General features: G+C 41.9%; 1 protein-coding gene across 1 annotated transcript in view; it reads right to left on the bottom strand.

Annotated features, from left to right (window-relative positions):
* Positions 1 to 1,025: 1,025 nt before the first annotated feature.
* PLCG2 (phospholipase C gamma 2) overlaps positions 1,026 to 22,654 on the bottom strand; it is a 165,472-nt gene continuing 143,843 nt past the window's right edge. The window contains exons 32-33 of the mRNA XM_037816318.1: positions 5,789 to 5,973; positions 1,026 to 5,106 (exon numbers count right to left, since the gene is read on the bottom strand). Of these exons, the coding sequence (XP_037672246.1) occupies positions 5,064 to 5,106; positions 5,789 to 5,973 (228 nt within the window). The 3' untranslated portion in view covers positions 1,026 to 5,063. The remainder of the gene's footprint in view (positions 5,107 to 5,788; positions 5,974 to 22,654) is intronic.

The following is a 22,654-nucleotide window of genomic DNA, read 5'->3' as shown; positions in this document are numbered from 1 at the left end:
TCCTTTAGGGTTAATGGGTTTGCAGGTTTTTTCCCTACTCCAAGGTTGTGAAGATTTTCTAGAAGCATTATTGTTTTACCTTTTACATTTTGATCTATAATTTGATTGGGCTTGATTTTTTAAGTCCAGTGTAAGGCAGAGGTCAAACTTCATTTCCATTGCTGATGCTGAAATAAATTCACTTAATAGTCACAAAACTGGCAAAACTGGTCAGTATCCACAGGGCAATAATCAAAGGAATTTCCACCCAACAAAATTTGCATTTCTGTAGACAAGGAATATTGCATTCCTCTCGATATTCTACAACTTATAAAGTTGTAAATTAGCTCAAGGTCAGCAAAAGGACTAGATTATGCTATAGAATCACATCATCTGGACAGCCATTGCCTGTTTATTGTTCTTTGAATTCTCCTTTGAACCAGTTGTAACATTTTATTGGTTTCCTCATTAATTAATGGATGAAGTAAATTTTTGACTTGTTTCTAATATTTGCATGAGAGTTACAACTTTACCCATTTTAACAAATGGTCCTTTCACAGTTCTTGTTTCTTCTTTGCTTTTTCCTAGTCCCTGTAGTCTCATGCGGGGGGTTTGTCGTAGGCTGTTCTTAAGCCTTTCTGGCCAGGGAGACTGCTGCAGCCACTGGTGGCTGGGTGATCAGGATGGTCATGGCGGGCACTTTGGTGCTCCAGGGTCTGTTGGCAGGAAGACGCAGTGGCTGCCAGGCCTAACACACACCGTAACTCAGCTGAGAAATGCAGATGTGAACAACAACAGCATTGCTCCTTCCACTGCTAAACACTCTTCCAAAGCCTGGAAAACTAAGAGCGGCCGTGCATTAATTTTGTAAACGTGGGTTTCTACATTGAGTAAATTTTTGCTGACAGACCTGTAACCTACAGAAAAGAGTGATAAATAGGATAGAAAACACATTTTAAAGATAGTATCTGTATCTCATAGCTGAAGTATTCCTTTTCTGTTTTATTTGGGAGCATTTTTTTAAAAAGAGAAGACAAGAAAGCAGCTCTGGGCAGATGCCATTTAATTTTCCACATTAACAATAGTCAACATCTGTATGACTCCTTCACATAATTCTTTAGGTACACACAAGCACACCCTATTTATATAAAAAAATAAATTAAGCTTTAATAATGAAACACAAGTTTACAAATGCAGTCTCTTAAAGCCTAATGAAAAATAAGAAATGTGGAAATTTCGGAAAGAGACGGAATCATTGGGGAGTCTTGCTCTGAAGGAGAAAGTATTCTGAAAATTGAAAACCTGGAAAAAACTATTCAAAATTATTCAAATGCTGATTTTGTAATCTGAATATTTCTTAATCTAATTAATTGTATGTTGATTAGAATACGGCTTTAGGATTGTCCTCAAAACTTAAATGTCTTGCAAGTTGAAGGATGTTACCTTCCTTTTTAAAATGATTGAACCCCTTTTAACCATCCTCTTTGCCTTCCAAATAAATTCATTTAGTGACCTCTGATCAGCAAAATTAAACATTTATGCTCAGATACCTCCTAAGTGTATTTTGAAAATCTATAGATTCCCTTGCAATTTGTAAATTGACATCCAGAAGTTTTCATCTTAAATATTGCCAGAGCATATAATTTCTGGTATATTGTAGATATTCCAACTTTAAATAAAACTGATAACATTCCTTTAAAAATTTAGCCAAGAGGCTCTAAATACAATAGCTACTCGATAGACACCAGCAGCTTTCCAAAAATTACATGAATAAGGCAATTTTCAATAGTAGGAAATGCCACATTTTTCTTTTTACTATGAATTTGTATTTCACGTCCCTCTCAATTTGAACCTAAAAATGTTTGCTTTTACATTGTTTAATTTATACATCTGTAACACAATCATATAAAATTATATAGTTTCCTTTAAGTATATAAAAAATTTCTTCTGGATTGAGTTTTAGTAACACTCAGTCAGTGATCGACTATAGTACAAATTGTAATTATTAAACATAGCAAGATTTCATTGGAAATGTATTAGCTAATGAGATGGAGAGAGATTTTCTCCCCAGGTGGTTCAAAGATTTGTAGATTAATATTATTCTTAGAGGGAGCCAAGATACAGCATCAATTTTCATCATTCTTTTCTGTCTTAGGTGTGGAATTGCTGACACTCCTTGTTCACATAAATATGGAGATGGGGAGGGAAAGGGTTTTGTGATTGCAGTATCACTGAATTCCTCGAACTGTTCTTGGTTATATGTAAGAAAGTCAGCCCAATTGGATCCACCTTGGATGTTGAAAGCAAAGAATTGGAAACCCCCTGACTTGCAACAGGCTTCGTACCCTGTTATTAAGGGTCTCTTCCATCTGAGCACCCTTATTTTGAGTGGATGCCCCCAAATGTTTTTATGCCTTGGGTCCTGCTCTGTGGTAGGGTTGAGGATGTTTTCTTTTGTAAAGTGAGGAAAGGGCATTTTCTGGGGTAGACAATTCTTAGGAAAGAACACTACATGAAGGTGAGGAACCAAAACTTGCTATCTGAAAACAATTCTGGCTTGCGAACTCCTTGGAGAGCTCTGGCACACCTTCTGGGGTAAGGCTGCCCTTGAAGGTTTAAGTTTAGATTTCTTTAACTAGGTCCCAAATTACACACATTATTAGGTCATGTTGCTAGGCTGATTTCTTAATTATGAGCAGGTCTTCCAACACGTTCCCCCATACACGAGCCCCTTGATGCAGTTATTGGCAAAAGGATTTGATGTCAGATTTGAGTAACGTAAGAGCTTACACCCCTCTCACTGTGCATGTCCAACAATAGAAAAATTATTCAACTTTGTAAAACCTAAATTTCCCAAACTCAGACAACCAAACCACCCTCCCTCTTCTATTTTTCCATGTGATAGCTGATGTTCTAAATAATGCACTAGGAAAATGGAGAACAAAAGCAATTCAACCCATAGACGGTTGTGGTTCTGACCAGTGTCGCTGCCGCCATCTTTCGGAATGCTCCCATCACTTCTCCTTTGGTGAACCGTCTGTGGTTTAACAGTCATGTATTAAGCAAGCCTACGCCGGATACTTTATACTTAGATTATGTGGCATCTGGAGCAGACTCTGGGAAAAGCAGTGATGCCATCTGTGCACTTTGCTGTGCCTCCGGGTGCCTTTCCCAGGGGAATCGGCTAAGTCCCCAACACCCCCAAGCATCAGAATAATGTGTTACCCTGTTAAGGGCAGGATGGACAAACCAAATATTAAGTGTGGAGTTCAAGACATGGTAGCACCTAGGAGAAGGATGTAGTTTTAGATAAAGGGTTATTCCCAGCACCGTTTGTATCATAACCTGGATTTTACACAGGAGCGACTAAAGGAAGGCTTCGCTTCTGTTTGATGTCCCACCATTTCTCAATTTCTTTAATAAAGTAGCAAAAAATCCATTTTAAGCAGAAAGGGGATCCAGGCCTTAACATTTCACTTTACAATGGAGTAAAATGGGGAGCTGTCTCTCTCATACTCACCCCTAAACTGAATGCAAAAAAAAAAGACAGCAGCCCCTGAGCTGTACTGCATAGAAGTAGCGATAGTGCTGTAAGGGCAAGGAATTTCCAGGGGCAGGAGTTATGCCCTGACAGCTACCTGGCCAAATGGTATTGGGGCATGGGTGAAAGAACCTGAAAATCCCTTCCCTGCAACACTCAGTTCAGACCCTTTGCCTCCAACCTTTCCTGAAAGTTGCTTTGAGCATGAGCCACCATCAGGCAGGCAGATTCTTCCTGTGGTTGCTCACTGCCAGTTAAAATAATCCGATCCAAGGAATAACTAAATTAATGTCGCAAAATAATAGCCCCAGCTTGGTCTGACCGCTTTGACCTATACTGTCAGCTTTAGGGAAGGTGAACTGCATTTCTTTTAGGAGCACATGGAGGTGTACTGTCCTTGAGAGTTTGGTTTTTGTTTTTAATGTTGTACCCCTAGACCTGGCACAGTGTCTGGCATAGGGGAGGTACCCACTAAATTTTTGTGGAATGAAGAAGTTGGGGTCTTCTGATCAGCCAGAGCCTGGTTTGTTTTGATATTTAAGTTAAGCTTGCTGCTGCAGAAACCTGGGTGACCCAGAGAACTTCCCCACGAAGCCTAATGTTCCTCTACCCCTTTGAAGCAGCAAACTACTGCTGGTCTGTGCAGTGGGGCAGACTGAGGGCCTTTGCTGTGGTCTCACAGCCAGCTCAGGGAGACGAGAGGCACAGGGGCAGTGAGGGGGGACAGGCAGAGTGTGGGTAATGAGCTGGCTGAGCCTTCAGCTGGTCTCTGAGCGGCCATTTAAAAACAGAGAGGCCCAAAGACTTCCACTCCCCACCCCCAAAATGCCAGTCAAGAAGCAAGTCTACCATTCATCGATCTTGTGCAGAAGGCATTTAGAAATTTTTCTCAATGAATACAGATTCCATCAACCAACCATCTCTCATCACTGTGGCAGGTCCATGCAGGAGGCCGGTCTAGCCAGCTGGCCAGCCGGTGGTAGTTCAGTGCATTGAGCTGAGCCGCTGACCCAGGGCAGGGAGTTTGGGAGAATGTGCCAGGCAGGGGCAGGAACCCCCTTGGGCCCTGGTGGAACCCTGTGGCCTGAACTGTGGAATCCTCTGCCTTTTAGTTAAAATCCTTTCCAGAATCTACTGCATTAGTTCCTTACATTTCAGGCTTCTCCATGGTCGTCAATCACCTGGTTCATTAGCGGCAGAATCCTGTTTGCCAGGAAAGTAATCCTGTTCAGCAGAGAGGTAACCGATCGAGACGCCCACTGCTTTTATTCAATGAGTTTGAAACACGAGAGGCCAAAAATGAGATGCACGTTTTCAGGACGCTCTACAGAGAATGTAAGTTAAGAAAGTTGTCCAAGAAAAAAGAGGAGAGCAGGAAATCACCCCAACTCATGCCAGTTGGGTCTTCTTGGGAAGAGTCACTTTGGTGACAGGCTTGAAGAGAGGATGACATCACAGATTAGCATCTTCCCACGGGCTGACTCAGGCATAGTCTCTTACACGCAGACACACGCAGGTCCCACCTGACATACTACCCCCGCGTCTATGAGTAAAACTTGCTGTTGCTGACTCGCTTCTCCCTTAACCTGAAATAAAGCAGATTTCACCATCATGAATTGGGCACAAGGAACAGGCTGTGTGCTGAACTCCGTGATATTTCTTGATGCACACACTTGCAGGGCTTCCCAGTTTTTGGAGTCCCGGTGAGCTGTCACCTCTCTGAGTCTCACTTTCCTCACTGGTAAGAGGGGCTAATAGCTACCCTGTCAGGCTGAGTAAAGAACCAATGAGAGTAACGTGGCTAAGGAGCTCAGCACAGTGTTTCTCATTGGAGGGGACTAGGGCATTTTTGTTGGGATCAGTCTCATTGCGTGGAACTCTCTGGCACATTCCAAGGTATTAGGAGCCTCTTGCGTGCCTGTAGCACAAGAGGTGCCACCTTCTCAGGGACTCAGCCGGGGCTTGTTATAAAGCAGCGGTCGTCATTTATTTTCTTACTATAGTGAAGTGTCCTTTGAGAGGTGACAGCTCTACTTAGAGAAGCTTCAGCTATTACCATATGTGAATTTATAGAGAAAAGGAAACTAGAGTCAAGGGTATCCCTCAAAGGATTTCCAAAGAAAGCAACTCAAGGTGCTTTCCAGAAGGCTGGCCCCGGGGGTGCCGGGTCATTGGGCTTGATGTGCTTGAAGGAGTGAATCCGCCCCTGCCCTACCCCCCCACCCCCCCACCCCCAAGCATCTGCAGGTGGAAGAGGGGCTGGCCCACCTCCGGTTGCACTTCTCCTGGTACAGCTGGAGCTGGTTCTCGTTGACATTGAACTCCTTCACCAAGGCATCCCGGTTGGCACTGCGCAGGTTCTGGTGCGTGTCATACAGAAAGAGCTGGTGGTTCAGCTCTTCCTGCCGCCTCCGCAGCTGGCGACAGGAGGAGTAAAGCTCCTCCTCGCTTTCCTGGGGAGTAGAGGAGAGGGCAACCGTCTGGTGACTGCATCCTTCACACACAGATGTGGGCCAAACCTCTTGCAAACGTGCCTGAAGGGAGTGGGGGCCGACGCTCCCCCCAGGGTAGCTGTGGAACCGTGTCTTGGGGGGTTGTTGCTGAAGGTTATTCTGACCATTTGCAAAGGAGCAGAGGAGTAAAAAGACTATTTCTCTTTTGCACAAGTTGTAGAGGAAAAACAGATGGTCCATGGTGACTAATTACATGGGAAAGAAATTTTGCAACTGGGATTATCCTTGGTAAACAAAGATAAAACTCACAATTGTTTATTCACTACAAGCAAAAAATTTATAAAATACATAATCTTTGTAGTGTCGCTTTATTGTGAAACAGTGAAACAAATTCATTGCCCATTGGTCCTATTTTTTAATCAAATTAGTCTTTTCGTTGGCTCACATCACCTTCTGGCCCTTATCCAAACACAAAGGCTCTGAGCAGCTACACGCTTCGAGTGGAACAGAGCAGATGAGGAAGAAAGTGGCTTAATACAAGGACAGAAATGCAAGCAGGAGCCTTACCATTTAGGGGCTCCTAGGGGCCTTAAAAGCCAAGGGAACAGGCTACAACATGGATGAACCTCAAACATCATGCACTTGAAGACACAGTGTATGATTCCATTGATCTGAAACATCCGGAACAGGCAAATCCATCGAGACAGAAAGTGAATTAGTGATTGCCAGGGGCTGGGGGGAGTGGTGAGGTTGGTGGGGGAGGAGTGATAGCTATTGGGTATGGGGTTTGTTTTGGGGGTGATGAAAATGTTCTATAGCAATCAATTGTTGCAAACTGTAAATACACTAAAAACCATAGAACTGCACACTTTAAATGGGTAAATTACATGGTATGTGAATTCTATCCCAATAAATCTGTAAGCCAAAAAAAAAAAAAAAGGCAGCAACAGTGTCTTACTCCCGCCACTACCACCAGGCACATGACCAAGCCAGTCCGATGCCAGTCCAGTGAGATCAGAATGGGACTTGTGCTGGAGCACTCAGTAAAATGATGGTTTCTTTTCTAGTTGCTAGTAGTCCTGTGTGGTCCCTTTGCTATCACACAGAGAAACTCAGCCTGGGAATGCGTCTGCACCTGGACCCAGCCATGACTGAGAGGAAACTGGCCCTTAACTATTCAGTGGTGTGAGCCAAATATTCCCTCTACCGTGCTAAGGAAAACCCACCAGGATAAGGCAGACTCCTTTTCATGGAAGGACATGTTACCTCCCTTATGGTTTTAAAAGACCTCTTGCTATCATGTGAAGGACGGCTGCTCAGGAAGCCAGTGAGGCAACTGCTGGAGTTCAAGTGAGAGACGCCGGATGCCACAAAACGCACGACACGCGTGAATGGGCTTCTTTTGTCATTCATTTTTAGGAAAAATGGACTCACACCATACCTCACTCTGAAAATGTGTTTCTCACCTATACCTTAAAGGTTTTCTTACCTTTCTTATTTGTCTTTCTCTTACCTGGTAATTGTTGTTCCCATAAAATGGTTTTCCTCCCCCAGGAAAACGGGGGGAACCGTGACGTTGCCCAAGGAAGGGTGGATGGTGAAGGGTATTCTGACCATTAGCAAAGGTGCAGAGGAGAAAGCAGACAGTTGTTGTCGCACAGGGAGTGGAGGTAAAGTAGACAGTGCCTGGTGACTACCTGAATGTGTTGAGTGAGGCACTGGGGAGAGCCTATACTGACTTCAGTTAATCTGTGCCCTTCCAAAAGGAGACCAGCTTTCCATCCTATTAAGAATAAAGCAGGGAGGAGAACCTAAGATGGCGGCTGGGTAAGACAGGGCAAAAAAACACCTCCATGAAAAATACTAGATAAAAGCCAGAAAGTGACCCAGAACACCAGTTCCAGCAATGCACCAGCTGGACAAGGTCTGCTAAATCCACAGGGACCATGCATTTGGTGAAACTGGGAGTCTGTGTTCTGAAACGAGTGAGTGAGCTGGCTGAAAGTCCGGTTGCCATGCTGCGGTGTGAGAAAACTATGGGTTGGCGTTGGGAGATGGACTAGTTCCTTTAAAAAAAAAAAAAAAAAAAGACCCGGGAATGGCTGCAGTTATAATGGCGAGAACCGCGCAGCAAAGCACGGCAGGAGCAGACTGTGCCAACGTCTCGGTGTCTGGCATGGAGGATAGCCCCCTGCTGATTGTCTTGGGGCCAAGGAGGCAGAGGGGAGCCAAAAGGAGAAAGAAACCCTCCTACCTGGGGCCCAACCCACAGCCCAGAGCCATGCCAAGAAACCTGATGGGGAGTGGTTCCCACAGCACCGCACACATGCCACAATATCGGCCGAGGACAGTGGCCTTTAGTGCACCCACAGCTAATTGTCCCAGAGCTAGGAAGGCGGAGCTGTGCGAAAAGGGGGAAATTAACATGCGCCATTCAACCATCTTTACAGCAGGCTGAGAACACCCCTGCATGGCCTGGCAGCCCAGGGCTTCCCTGGAGGGCCATCGGACACTTGTGACGTGACACAGCCTTCCTTCAGCAGAGGTTCTGGAGGAGCACGGCTGAGAGGGGGGACCAACTTGGAAATCCTGCGCCAATACCAAGGACTTGTGGGTCAGCGGCAGAGACAATCTGTGGCAAGACTGAAATGAAGGCTTAGACTCTAAATCTCCAGGAACACCTGGGAAGTTTGATTATTAAAGCTGCCCTGCCTCCCTAACCACTCAGACACACACCCCACATTCAGGGCAGACAGCACCAACAATACACCCAAACTTAGTGCACCAATTGAACCCCACAAGAATCAGATCCCCACACACCATGAAGACAAAGTTGGGGAGAACTGACTTGAGGGGAATAGGTGACTAGCGGATGCCATCTGCTGGTTAGAGAAAGTGTACGCTACCAAGCTGTAGATCTGACAAATAAGAGGTCGGTATTTTTTTATATCCGGAAAGAACCCTATCAAGCAAAGCAAATGCCAAGAGGCCAAAAACAACAGGAAATCTTAAAGCATATGATAAAACCAGACGATATGGAGAACCCAAACCCAAACACCCAAATCAAAAGTACAGAAGAGACAGTACTTGGCGCAATTAATCAAAGAACTAAGGACAAACAATGAGAGCATGGCACAGGATATAAAGAACATGAAGAACATGGCATAGGATATAAAGGACATAAAGAAGACCCTAGAAGAGCATAAAGAAGAAATTGCAAGAGTAAATAAAAAAAATAGAAGATCTTATGGAAATAAAAGAAACTGTTGGCCAAATTAAAAAGACTCTGGATTCTCATAATACAAGATTAGAGGAAGTTGAACAACAACTCAGCCTCCTCGAGGATCACAGAACGGAAAATGAAAGAACAAAAGAATGGGGAAAAAATTGAAAAAATCGAAATGGATCTCAGGGATACGACAGATAAAATAAAAGTCCAAATTTAAGACTCACTGGTGTCCCAGAAGGGGAAGAGAAGGGTAGAGGTCTAGAAAGAGTAGTCAAAGAAATTGTTGGGGAAAACTTCCCAAACCTTCTACACAATATAAATACACAAAGCATAAATGCCCAGTGAACTCCAAATAGAGTAAATCCAAATAAACCCACTCCAAGACATATTCTGATCAGACTGTCAAATACTGAAGAGAAGGAGCAAGTTCTGAAAGCAGCAAGAGAAAAGCAATTCACCACATACAAAGGAAACAACATAAGACTATGTAGTGACTACTCAGCGGCCACCATGGAGGCAAGAAGGCAGTGGTGTGACATATTTAAAATTCTGAGAGAAAAATTTCCAACCAAGAATACTTGATCCAGCAAAACTCTCCTTCAAATTTGAGGGAGAGCTTAAATTTTTCACAAATGCTGAGAGATTTTGCCAATAAAAGACCTGCCCTACTTCAGATACTAAAGGGAGCCCTACTGACAGAGAAACAAAGAAAGGAGAAAGAGAAAAATTTAACAGACATATATAGAACATTACATCCCATGTCACCATGACACACATTCTTCTCTAGTGAGCACGGATCTTTCTCCAGAATAGACTGTATGCTGGGACTTAAAACAAGCCTCAGTAAATTAAAAAAAAAAAAAAAAATTGAATATATTCAAAGCACATTCTCTGACCACAATGGAATACAAATAGAAGTCAGTAACCACCAGAGACTTAGAAAATTCACAAACAACTGGAGGGTAAAAATGAGGGAGAGATGAAAACATTCCTGGATAATCAAAAGCTGAGGGACTTCATCACCAGTAGATCAGTCCTATAAGAAATGCTAAAGGGAATTGAGCAGGCTGAAAGGAAGGGACACTAAACAATTGACTGAAACCACATGAAGAAATAAAGATTTCCAGTAAAGATCACATGGTAAATATAAATAGCAATACCTCTGTATTTTGATTTGTAACTCCACTATTTACTTCCTACAGGATCTAAAATACATAAACTGTAATGATAAATCAGTGGTTTTGGACTCAATGTAAAATATGTAATTTTTGACAAGAACTACATAAAGGTGGGGAACACTGGAGTATAGGAACATAGTTTACCTGTCCTATTGAAGTTAAGTTGGTATCAAAGAAAAGATTGTTATAGATTTAAGAGGTTAAATTTAAGCCCCACGGTAAACACAAAGGAAGTATCAGAGAATATGACCATAGAGATGAAAAGTGGAGTATGGGTTATGAGAAGTGGGGGAAGGGGCAATAAGGAGTTAAGAAATGAGTGTAGGGTTTCTGTTTGGGGTGAAGGGAAATTTCTAGTCATGGATGGTGGGAAGGTGATAGCATTACAACATTCTAAATGTGATTAATCCCACTAATGGAATGCTAGGGAGGGGTTGGAATGGGAAGATTTAGGCTGTATATATGTTGCCACAATTGGAAAAAAAAAAAAAAAGACAGTCTAAATAGATAATGACAATTAAATGCCAAGGATGATCCTGGATGGGATCTGAGGATGGAGGAGAGGAGGCTCAAAGGCACACAGTTGGGACAAAAGAAAGAAAAAAAAGAAATACAGACTGTTAGCTTTGTATCAATGTTGAATTTCTTGAACTTATCTGTGCTTAATGGGATTGCATAAAAGAATGGTCTTGTTCATGGGAAGTGTATTTGTGAATTATAGTGTTTGTTCAAGGATGTGTGCAGCTTGCTCTCATATGTTCAGAAGACAGAGCAATAGATGCATGATAGGGAGGGAGGGAAAGAAAGAAATGGTGGTGTGACACGATGTTAAAGTTGGTGGATCAGGGTATTGGGGGAGGGGGGTCAGGGTTTGTTGGAGTTCTGTGTATGGGGTTTGTATTGTTTTTGCAACTGTTCCTGTAAGTTTGAATTTATTTCAAAATAAAATTTTAAAAAAAATCAAAGCAAAACCCCCTATTCAAGTCTAAACACTGAACCACTCTTTTCACCTTCTTCTATTGACTTCACGTAAGTAGTGACTAATTCATCTTTAGGTTCAAGTTCAAAATCTATCATTTCCATTAATGCTTCTGTAACTACAGGGCTTTTTCTCCTTTTCTGAACCCCAAAGCGTTTATGGGCTATGTAGTTTAGTCTTTAACACTCCGTATATATGAGATGCACATTCATATATACAATTTAATGAATAACTATAAAGCAAACAGCTATGGAACCACCACCCAAGTCAAGAAATGAGAGCGTTGTCACCCAGCTGTCTAAAGCCACCAATGCATCCCCTACCCAATCAAAACCCCTTTTGTCCTACTTAGAAGTTTGTGACAGTCACTTCCTGGATTTCTTTTGAGTCTGAGTTTTCATGCAAATATCCAGATTATTTTCTTTCCCAAGCCTACAGTTATTTCTATTTTCTAATATATTTTACTCATTTCTTTGCCCACCATAGCTTCCGGCACTGCACACCTTGCTTATGTAAATGCTTCAGTAGTTCTTTTAGCAGAGGTCTATGTCTACTACATTATCTGTCTTTGTATGTCTGAAAAATACCTTCCTTTTGCCCTTACTCTTGAATGATGGTTTATTACGTATAGAATTTCTAGACTTAGAGTTTTTTGTCTTAAGCACTTGGAAGATATTATCCTTAATCTTTAAGCTGCTGTTTCCGTAGATGCTCTACGGCCTGCGCTATGGTCTGTCGATTCTTTGCAGGTAATCTGTCCTTTCTCTTGTTTTCTTTTATTTTTTTTCTTTATCCTGAGCTTCTGCCAATTCAATCTGATGTATCTATGTATGGATTTGCACTTTTTTATCCTGCTATGCTTATACTCTGAGGACTTGTGTCTCTTTAAATGCTGATTTAAAATATTTTATGTTGGGGCTCCTTGCACATGCTTATCGTGTCGTGCTGTGTTCAAGGCGAATTCCCCCGCACACTCAGTAAACCAATTCTTTCTTTATATCCTTTTTAGAATTTCCCACTTACTTAGCTTTAAAACATTTTTTTCTAAAGAATTTTCAAATTGTATTTCCAGGATTTCTAATTGGTTCTTTCACTCTTTGTTAATAGCATAGAAGGTTTGTTCTTCTTTTTCAAACGTACGTTATGTTTTGGATTCTCTCTTTTAAAAACCTTAAAAGTATTTATTTCAAAGTCATTTTCAGATTACTTGGAATGAATTCTCTTACTTTTCTTAGCTCTCGGAGCATTGTTTTCTTCCTGTGCTTTAAATTTTTAATTTGCAAGCTTGTCTTGAATGGAAAGAGCTTCCCTCCCTGAACTTGGTATTTGGTTTCCCAAATGCTCTAACTGGGGCAGCTCCCGAGGAAAGGGCCAGCAAAGGACCATGCTGCTGGCTCGGGGCTCTGCCCTGGCTGCGGGGCTGGGGCTGTTTTTTCCTGTTCCCGCAAGCAAGTTGCTGACCACTAGCCTCGGTTCCTGGGAACTTACCACATCCCCCCCAAACCTTCCGAAGGGTGACAGCCACCCTGGTCCCAAAGCATACATCTGTACCTACCCTTCGGGTCCCATTGCATTAGCAACCAAAAATGAAGTGAAATAAATGAATTAAGGAGTTATAAAAAGAACGGCAGTGGCCTAAGGAAAGCAGACTGACGCAGTGAAGATAAATGTAGAAGTGAACAAAATAGAAAACAGCCAAAACATAAAATACAAAATAAATGCAAGAGCTGGGTTTGTGGTTAAAAACACAAACACCTGCATAGAAACAATTAAGTAGATAATCCATCATCTAGCTTAATCAAGAAAAGAGTGGAGGCACAAATAGCCAAGTAAGACATCAGAATGCATATACAACTACTAATAAGAAGCAATTAAAAGGACTGCTGCTGGGAGAACCTAAGATGGCGGCCAGGTGAGACAGGGCAAAAAAACACCTCTGTGAAAAATACTAGATAAAAACCAGAAAGTGACCCAGAATACCAGTTTCAGCGATGCACCAGCTGGACAAGGTCTGCTAAAACCACAGGGACCATGCACTTGGTGAAACTGGGAGCCTGCATTCTGAAACGAGCGAGTAAGCCGGCTGAAAGTCCCACGGCCGCACTGCGGTGTGGGGAAACCGGGGGTTGGCATTTGGAGACAGACTACTACTTTAAAAAAAAAAAAAAACAAAAAAAACTCAGGAGCGGCTGCAGTTATGATGGTGAGAACTGTGCAGTGAAGCACAGCAGGAGTAGACTGTGCCAATCCCTCTGTGTCTGGCGTGGAGGAAAGCCCACTGCTGACTCCCCCAGGACCAGGGGGGCAGAGGGGAGAGCCAAAAGGAGAAAGAAACCATGCTGCTTGCAGCCAGCTCCCCGGCAGGCTGGAGACACTCCTGCCCAGGATCTTACCCACAGCCTAGAGTCGCGCCAGGAAACCCAGTGTGACGGGGAGTGTATCCCACGGCACCACGCACACGCCACAATATCGGCCCGTGGACAGTGGCCTTGGGTGCATACACAGCTAGTTGTCCTGGAGCTGGGAAGGCGGAGCTGTGTGGAAGCAGGGGGTGGTTAGACGCCCCATTCAGCCATCTTTGCATCAGGCTGGGAGCACCCCTGCATGGCCCAGCGGCTTGGGGCTTCCCTTGAGGGACGGCACACACTTGTGACATAGCACAGCCTTCCCTCAGCGGAGGTCCTGGAAGATCACAGCTGAGAAGGGGGGCCCGCTTGGAAAACCCAGGGACGCTACGTCAATGCCAGGGACTTGTGGGTCAGTGGCAGAGAAAATCTGGGGCAAAACTGAAATGAAGGCTTAGACTCTTGCAACAGCCTTGACTCTCCGGGAACACCTGGAAGGTTTGATTCTTAAAGCTGCCCTGCCTCCCTGACCACCCAGACACCACACGCCCCACATTCAGGGCAGACAGCACCAACAACACACCCAAACTGAGTTCACCAATTGAACCCAAGAATCATTTCCCCACACACCACAAAGTAATGTTAAGGAGAACTGACTTGAGGGGAGTAAGTGACTCGCAGATGCCATCTGCTGGTTAGTTAGAGAAGGTGTATGCCACCAAGTTGTAGATCTGGAAAATTAGACTGGTATTTTTTACAACTTGAAAGAACCCTATCAAGCAAAGCAAAGGCCAAGAGGCCAGAAACAACAGAAAATCTTAAAGCATATGTGATAAAACCAGATGATATGGAGAACCCAATCCCAAACACCCAAATCAAAAGATCAGAAGAGACACAGTACTTGGCGCAATTAATCAAAGGACTACAATCAAAGAACAAGAGCATGGAACAGGATATAAAGGACATGAAGAAGACCCTAGAAGAGCATAAAGAAGAAATTGCAAGGGTAAATAAAAAAAATGGAAGATCTTATGGAAATAAAAGAAACTGTTGGCCAAATTAAAAAGACTCTGGATACTCAAAATACAAGATTAGAGGAAGTTGAACAACGACTCGGTGTCCTAGAGGACCACAGAATGGAAAATGAAAGAATGGAGAAAAAAATTGAAAAAATCAAAATGGATCTCAGGGGTATGACAGATAAAATAAAACGTCCAAATTTAAGACTCATTGGTGTCCCAGAAGGGGAAGAGAAGGGTAAAGGTCTAGAAAGAGTAGTCAAAGAAATTGTTGGGGAAAACTCCCCAAATCTTCTACACAATATAAATACACAAAGCATAAATGCCCAGCGAACTCCAAATAGAATAAATCCAAATAAACCCACTCTGAGACATATTCTGATCAGACTGTCAAATACTGAAGAGAAGGAGCAAGTTCTGAAAGCAGCCAAGAGAAAAGCAATTCACCACATACAAAGGAAACGACATAAGACTAAGTAGTGACTACTCAGCGGCCACCATGGAGGCGAGAAGGCAGTGGTGTGACATATTTAAAATTCTGAGAGAGAAAAATTTCCAACCAAGAATATTTGATCCAGCAAAACTCTCCTTCAAATTTGAGGGAGAGCTTAAATTTTTCACAAACAAATGCTGAGAGATTTTGCCAATAAAAGACCTGCCCTACTTCAGATACTAAAGGGATTCCTACCGACAGAGAAACAAAGAAAGGAGAGAGAGATATAGAGAATTTTAACAGACATATATAGAACCTTACAGCCCAAATCACCAGGACACACATTTTTCTCTAATGATCACGGATCTTTCTCCAGAACAGACCGTATGCTGGGACATAAAACAAGCCTCAATAAATTAAAAAACAACAACAACAACAACAACAACAACAAAAAAAAAAAACTGAATATATTCAAAGCACATTCTCTGACCACAATGGAATACAAATAGAAGTCAATAATTTTTGAATTGTAACTCCACTATTTACTTCCTACATGATATAAAATACACAAACTCTAATGATGAATCAGTGCTTTTGGACTCAATGTAAAATATGTAATTTTTGACAAGAACTACATAAAGGTGGGGGAATGGAGGAGTATAGGAACATAGTTTATGTGTCCTATTGAAGTTAAGTTGGTATCAAAGAAAAACAAGATGGTTATGGATTTAAGAGGTTAATTTTAAGCCCCACAGTAAACACAAAGAAATTATCAAAGAATATGACCATAGTGATGAAAAGTAGAGTATGGGTTACAAGAAGTGGGGGAAGGAGCAATGGGGAGTTAAGAAATGAGTGTAGGGTTGCTGTTTGAGGTGAAGGGAAATTTCTAGTAATGGATAGTGGGAAGGAGATAGCATTACAACATTCTAAATGTGATTAATCCACTAATGGAATGCTAGGGATGGGGTGGAATGGGACGATTTAGGCTGTATATGTTTCCACAAGGCAGTCTAAATAGATGACAATTGAATGCCAAGGATGATCCTGGATGGGATCTGAGGTTGGAGGAGAGGAGGCTCAAAGGGACACAGTTGAGACATAAGAAAAAAAAAAAAAAGGAAATATAGAGTGTAAGCTTTGTATCAATGTTGAATTTCTTGAACTTCTTAGCTGCGCTTAATGGGATTGCATAAAAGAATGTTCTTGTTCATGGGAATTGTATATGTGGATTATAGTGTTTGTTCATGGATGTGTGCAGCTTGCTCTCATATGTTCAGAAGACAGAGTAATAGATGACGGATGATAGGGAGGGAGGGAGGGAGGGAAAGAAAGAAATGGCGGTGTGACAGCATGTTAAAGTTGGTGGATTGGGGTATCGGGAGAGGGGGGTCAGGGTATGCTGGAGTTCTGTGTATGGGGTTTGTATTGTTTTTGCAACTGTTCCTATAACTTTGAATTTATTTCAAAATTTAAAAAAAAAGGATTGCTGCTTTGCTAAACCCTCTGAAGTAAATAAAATGAATACATGTATGTATATTATATACTATAATAAGGATAGTGTATCTCATACACATGCACACACACATTTCTTATTATAGGAACTGACCCCGAAGAGACAAAAAATTGGAGACTAATTTCACCCTTGAAGAAAATGAAAAATTTGCTACAACTAGGCCCCAAAAGTTTCCCAGATGCTAAAATCTATTAGATGTAGGAAGCAGATAGCTCCAATTCTATTCAAAATGCTCCATAGCCCTAAGAAAGAAGGCAGGCTTCCAAGAAATTTTTATGAAGCCAGCAAAACAAAAACTGACCAAAATTCCCCAAAACCAATGAATATCAGGGCAAAAAATCCTAAATTAAAAACACAGAATATAGAAGCACATTAAAGGACTCGATTCCGTCTTTCTCTCAGAAATTCTTTTTTCCACTCTCTAAAGATGACAGTTTCACATCCCTTGTCCCAAGACCTCCCCACTCTTAGCCAATGACTTTGCTTCTTGCTTCACATAGAAAACAGAAGCAATTAGATGAGAAATATTTACTAAGATAAATCTCATCTTCCCACCAGTCTGCACTTATACCATGTCTTGCACTTTCCCAGCCAAAGGGCCCCTCTCCCCCCTCGGTCTATGTTTCCTCTCATACATATTCCTTTTCTCTCCTGCATCCTTCCATTCTCTCCTCCGCTAGGCCTTCCCATCAGCAGCCCTGTGATACCCGCACTCCCTTCACCCCTCCTCTCCCACCAGCGACCCACTTCCCTTCTCGACTTCATAGCAAACATCCTTGAACAAGTCATTTGGTTCCCACCACTGCACCATCTACTCCCAATGACATCTTAAAATTTAATTTTCCAGGTGTGTTTTATAGCTTTATTAAGATATAATTCACAGGCCATACAACTCATCCAATTTCAATGTTACTAGTATATTCACAGAGTTGTGCAACCGTTATCACTATTGATTTTAGAACATTTTCATCACTTAGAAAAGAAACCCCATACCCATTACCTATCTACCCCCTCCTTCCCCACCTCTCTTCCCAGCACCCACTAACCCACTTACTTTGTCTGTAGATTTGCCTGTCCTGGACATTTCATACAAATGGGATCCTAAGCTGAGTGGTCTTTTGTGTCTGGCTTCTTTCACTGAGCACGATGTTTTCAAGCTCATCCACATTGTGGCGTACTCATTCCTTTCAATGACTGAATACAATTCTGTTGTATGAATATACTGCGTTTTGTTTATCTGCTGCCAGCTGATGGACACTTGGGTTGTTTCCACTTTTTGGCTATTATGAATAATGCTAGCAACATTCATGTACATGTATTTATGTGGGCATATGTTTTCATCTAACTTTCATTTTTCACTAATTATATATGCCGAGAGTTTAAAGACTCAAAAATCTAAGGATTATCACCATCACTCACTCCTCATTTTCCCCGCTGCCTAAAGTCAATTTAGAACTATGAAGTAATTAACTTCATAGTTCTAAATAACTGCTTATATTGTAAGTTCTTGATTTTTCAGTTTTAGGGCTTATCTTCAGGAAAGAATGACTTCAGTATTTCCCACACATTCCCTCTTATTCTCCCCACAGAGATTTATCAGTTTGCATCTATATTGTGATTATATATCTTCTTTAATCTCTTGCTTTAGAAGGATTTTTTTTTTGTAATTTAGGATCCTTGAAATGGGGGAGGAAATCTTTGGTAGAGTTTTACCTGGTCAGTGACAAAATATGGAGTTATTTTTGTTCGGGATAATTTTTCCCTTACATATGCTTTTTTGTTTTTTTTATGTTGAAATAATTTTAAACCTGCAGGGAAGTTGCAGTGATGGTACAGAGCATTCCTGTGTAATCTTCACCACCAGATTTCCCAATGTTAAAACAAAATTAGTATTGGTGCCATTTTCAGATTTCACCAGTTCGTCCACTAACGTCCTTTTTCTGTGCCAAGATCCAGTCCAGGATTTAGTCATCAGTCTTCTTAGATTCCTCTGATCTGTGACATTTCCTGAGCCCTCCCTTACCTTTCAGAACCTCCACCCTTCTGAGGAGCCTAATGGTCAGTTATTTTGTATAACATCCCTCAATTTGAGTTTGTCTTGTATTTTCTCCTGATTCGTTTCAGGTTACGTGCTTCTGGCACAGAATGGCGCAGAACTAATGTTCCGTTTTTGTCGCATATCAGAGGCTACCTGATCTCTACCCAATGTCAACCATGACCCTTGGGTAGGGTTGTTGTTTGCCTGGTTTATCCACTGTGAAGTTACCGTTTTGCTCTTTGAAATTAATACATTTCTTAGAGGAAGACACTTTGATACTGTGCAAACATCCTGTTTCTCCTCAAACTTTCACCCCTACTTTTAGCACACATTCAAAAATCTTGCCTGCAGCAATACAGTGTTTTTCAATGTTGACTTTCTAATTCCCTCACTCCTGCATGTATTAACTGGAATTCTCCTCTAAGGAGAGCTGTCTGTTCTCCCTCGTTTATTTATTGATTGCTTCATTCGTGGACACATGGATATTTATTTTATTCCCTGGGTTCTAATTCAACATTGTCAGCACCTGTTTTATTGCTCAGGTTGTCCCAGCTGTGTTGACGCCTGTGCCCGTTGCATGTGCCCCACCCTGTTCTCAGCACTCCTACCTGTTTCATCATCTTCCACATTTCTTCTAGAGGGCTTTGCCTTGAAAAACATAAACGGGCCCTCTCCAAACACCGGGGTGATGACCATGCTCAGGGTGGCGGCCAAACTCTCCCCAGTCTCCGGGACACAGGCTCAACCCCCTCAGCACAGCGGGGTGGCGGCCAGACCCTCTCCGGCCCCCAGGGAATGCGCTCCACCCTTTCTGAAGACGAGGGCGGCGGCACGCTGCCTGCACAGTGGGACGGAGGGCCCGCCCTCTGCACGCATGGGGCACACTCACCCCTTCCACATCCGTGGGTGGGTCTGCGCTCCTGGCCAGACGTGTTTTTGCTCCAGACCTCAGCTTCCATGGTTCCCCTTTGAAGTCATTTTTCCTTCAGTCTGTCCCTTTTCTATCCCTTTTAGCTGGGCTGGCAGTGGTTCCGTTCATACAGATCTCACAAAAAATCTTGTCGAATTTGCATGCAGTATGACCCTCAGACAGTAGGACCATGCACAGATCCTTCCTGCATAGCTGCATTTCCAGTCCTGACTCGCAGTGAAATAGCTGACTGGATCCATGTGCCATTAAATCCTCACACAGGCGCTATTCTCTGGGGACTCGCTTTCCAGAATCTCAGATTTTTCCCAACCACCAATTTCTGGTTTCTTTGTACCCAGCAGTTCAGTTCTGAGCTTATCCCTCTCCTCACATTCTACTATGAGCTGCAAGAGGAAACCAGGCTGCACTTTCCACACTTAGTTTGGAAATCTCCGAAGCTAAATATCCAAGGTTATCACTTTCAAATGTTCTCTTCTGTCTTACACCAGGACTCATTTTGCCAAGTTCTCTGCCACTTTAAAACAAGGGTCACCTTTCCTCCAGGTGATAAAACAAGGGTCACCTTTCCTCCAGGTGATAATGACACATTCATCACTCCTGTCTAAGGCCTCATGAGAAGTACCTTTCGAGTCCGTATTTCTACCAACAGTCTCTTCAAAGCAATCTAGGCCTTTTCCATCTAGCTCCTCCAATTCTTCCAGAATCTTCCCCTTATCCATTTATAAAGCCATTCCAGCATTTTTGGTATTTGCAAGCTCAGCACCCTATCTTCTGGTACCAAAATCTGTTTTCAGTTTGCTAAAGCTGCTAAAATGCAATATACCAGAAATGGGCTGGCTTTTAACAATAGGGCTTTATTAGCTTATAAGTTTATAGTTCTGAGGCTGTGAAAATGTCCTAATCACGCATCAACAGGCAATCTGGAGATCCTGGACTCCTCTGTCACAGGGCAAGGCACATGGTGGCGTCTGCTGGACCTTGGCTCCCGGGTTTCCTTTCTTTCAGCTTCTGGCTGATCCTCCGCCTGGGACTTTCTTTCTGAGCTTCTGTGTCTTTCTCTCTCAGCTTCTGTGTTTTTTTTTTTTCTGTCTTCTGTGACTTTCTCTGTTTTTCATCCTCTTGTAAAGGACTCCAGTAAGAGGATTAAGACCTGCCTGGGGCAGCCTCAACTGAAATAACCAAAAGTTTCCACCCACAGTCGGTCCACACCCACAGGAATGGATTAGCTTTAAAACATGATCTTTTCTGGTGTCTATAAAGCCCCCAAACCATCCCAGCCTCATTTTCCATATTTACTATTGTATGTATGCCAAAAGTTCATTTAATTGGTCTTTTCAATGAACCAGCATTTTTTTTTCCCTAGTATTTTGGTTTGTTTTATGTTTCTTTCTGTTGGCTATTATCTCTATTTTGTTCCTGGTGTCTGTCAGTTTATTTCATTGGTCTTTTAAAAATTGCTTAAGATGAATACTTAGTGCATGTTTTCAGTCTTTGTTCTGAAACAATTTAAGGCAAACACTTTCTTCTAGCTATAGTAATGACCTAAAGGTTTACTACTTTTTAGGTAAATTACTTGTTCTATTTTCAAATAGTGACCATTGTGCCATCTTCTTATTATTTATTTCAGATTTTATCAGGTTATAGCCAGATGATGACTTGTGAATCGTTTTTTTAAATTCATCAAGTATGCAATCAACTTGTTAGAAATTCTGAAGAACAGGCAGAAGAAAACAGTGTATATTATCCATTTGTAGGATACAACGTTCTGTAATTAAGTTTATTTTGATCTTCTGTCCTTGTGAGGTTTTTGCATACTAGACTTTCAAATTCTGAAAGATTTTTTTTTATCAAGTTTCTTTGCATTGATAGAAGCTTTTGTTTTATACACTTAGGTACTCTTCTGTTTCCTATTTAAACACCTATGACTCATATCCCTTTTGTAAACAAAATATTTTATCATTACATATTGTTTTTCTTAATGCCCTTCAGCACATAAAACTGGAATTTAACGTAACTCTTCTGTTATTTACCTTTCTTTATAGAGTAAAGTAAAATAAAATGGCTGCCTGCACTGGGCTTTGCCAGGAGGGACCCCTTTCCAAGAAAGGATTTCCCAGTAGACAAAAACAGTTGACCTGCAGGTGCTTTCATTGAAAATGGAACAATGGGACGGACACACCCTACAGCACTGCAGATAAGAAACACCTGTTCCAGGAGAGCCCACTTATCCTACCTGACAAGCTTACCATGCTAATCAGCGTATCTGTGCACCCACTTTGGGTAAGACACCCCTATGTAAAAAGGAAACTCGTCAGAACATTTCCTAGCTTCCTATATTGCTGATATACAATATATAAGTACATGAATATCTATCCATCGATCTGTCTATCTAAGTACACATATAACATATAAATATACTGCTCACAGGACAGAATGCCATGTGGCCTTGAACAAGCCACACACTATGATTAATTTCCAAAATTTTCAAATGCATGTCACAAGATTCAGTGAAGGAATATAACTGCAGGACTCTATATCGTGAACATTTGATTAAGTTTGCCCTACATAAGCTCCCCCTCCTCAGTGGCGCTGTGGTCTCCTTTCTGAATCCAGTAATGTCTCATCTGGAGATCCTGAAGCGTGTGAAAAGTTTTTAGCAAAAGTTTGCTTTCAGGTTTGTTTCTTGTAAACATTGCACCATTGGGTTTCTTTTCTTCTTTTCTAATAAAAGAATTCAACCCAGTTACCAAATTGAATGTATTATTTCCATTCCATTTTGACTACTAGACACTTTTAATTTCTGCTTTTATCCTTTTCCTTATTTTTTCGCTCTTGGTCAAGTTTCTGTTTATCTCTCCTTCCCTCCTGATTTCTGCTCTGCTTTTCAATCCTTTTAGCGGTTACCCTCAGCTCTTTAATAATCCTAATTAAAATAACATTTTCTTTTTTCATCAAAATAGCAAAATTAACTCTCCCCTGGCAAGATGATTTATTTGTCTATTAATCCCCCAGC

This window comes from Choloepus didactylus, chromosome 22 (assembly GCF_015220235.1).
Source record: "Choloepus didactylus isolate mChoDid1 chromosome 22, mChoDid1.pri, whole genome shotgun sequence".
Taxonomy (NCBI): Eukaryota; Metazoa; Chordata; class Mammalia; order Pilosa; family Megalonychidae; genus Choloepus; species Choloepus didactylus.
The sequence above is the reverse complement of the archived record's forward strand: the minus strand, read 5'-3'. Positions and strand labels throughout refer to the sequence as shown.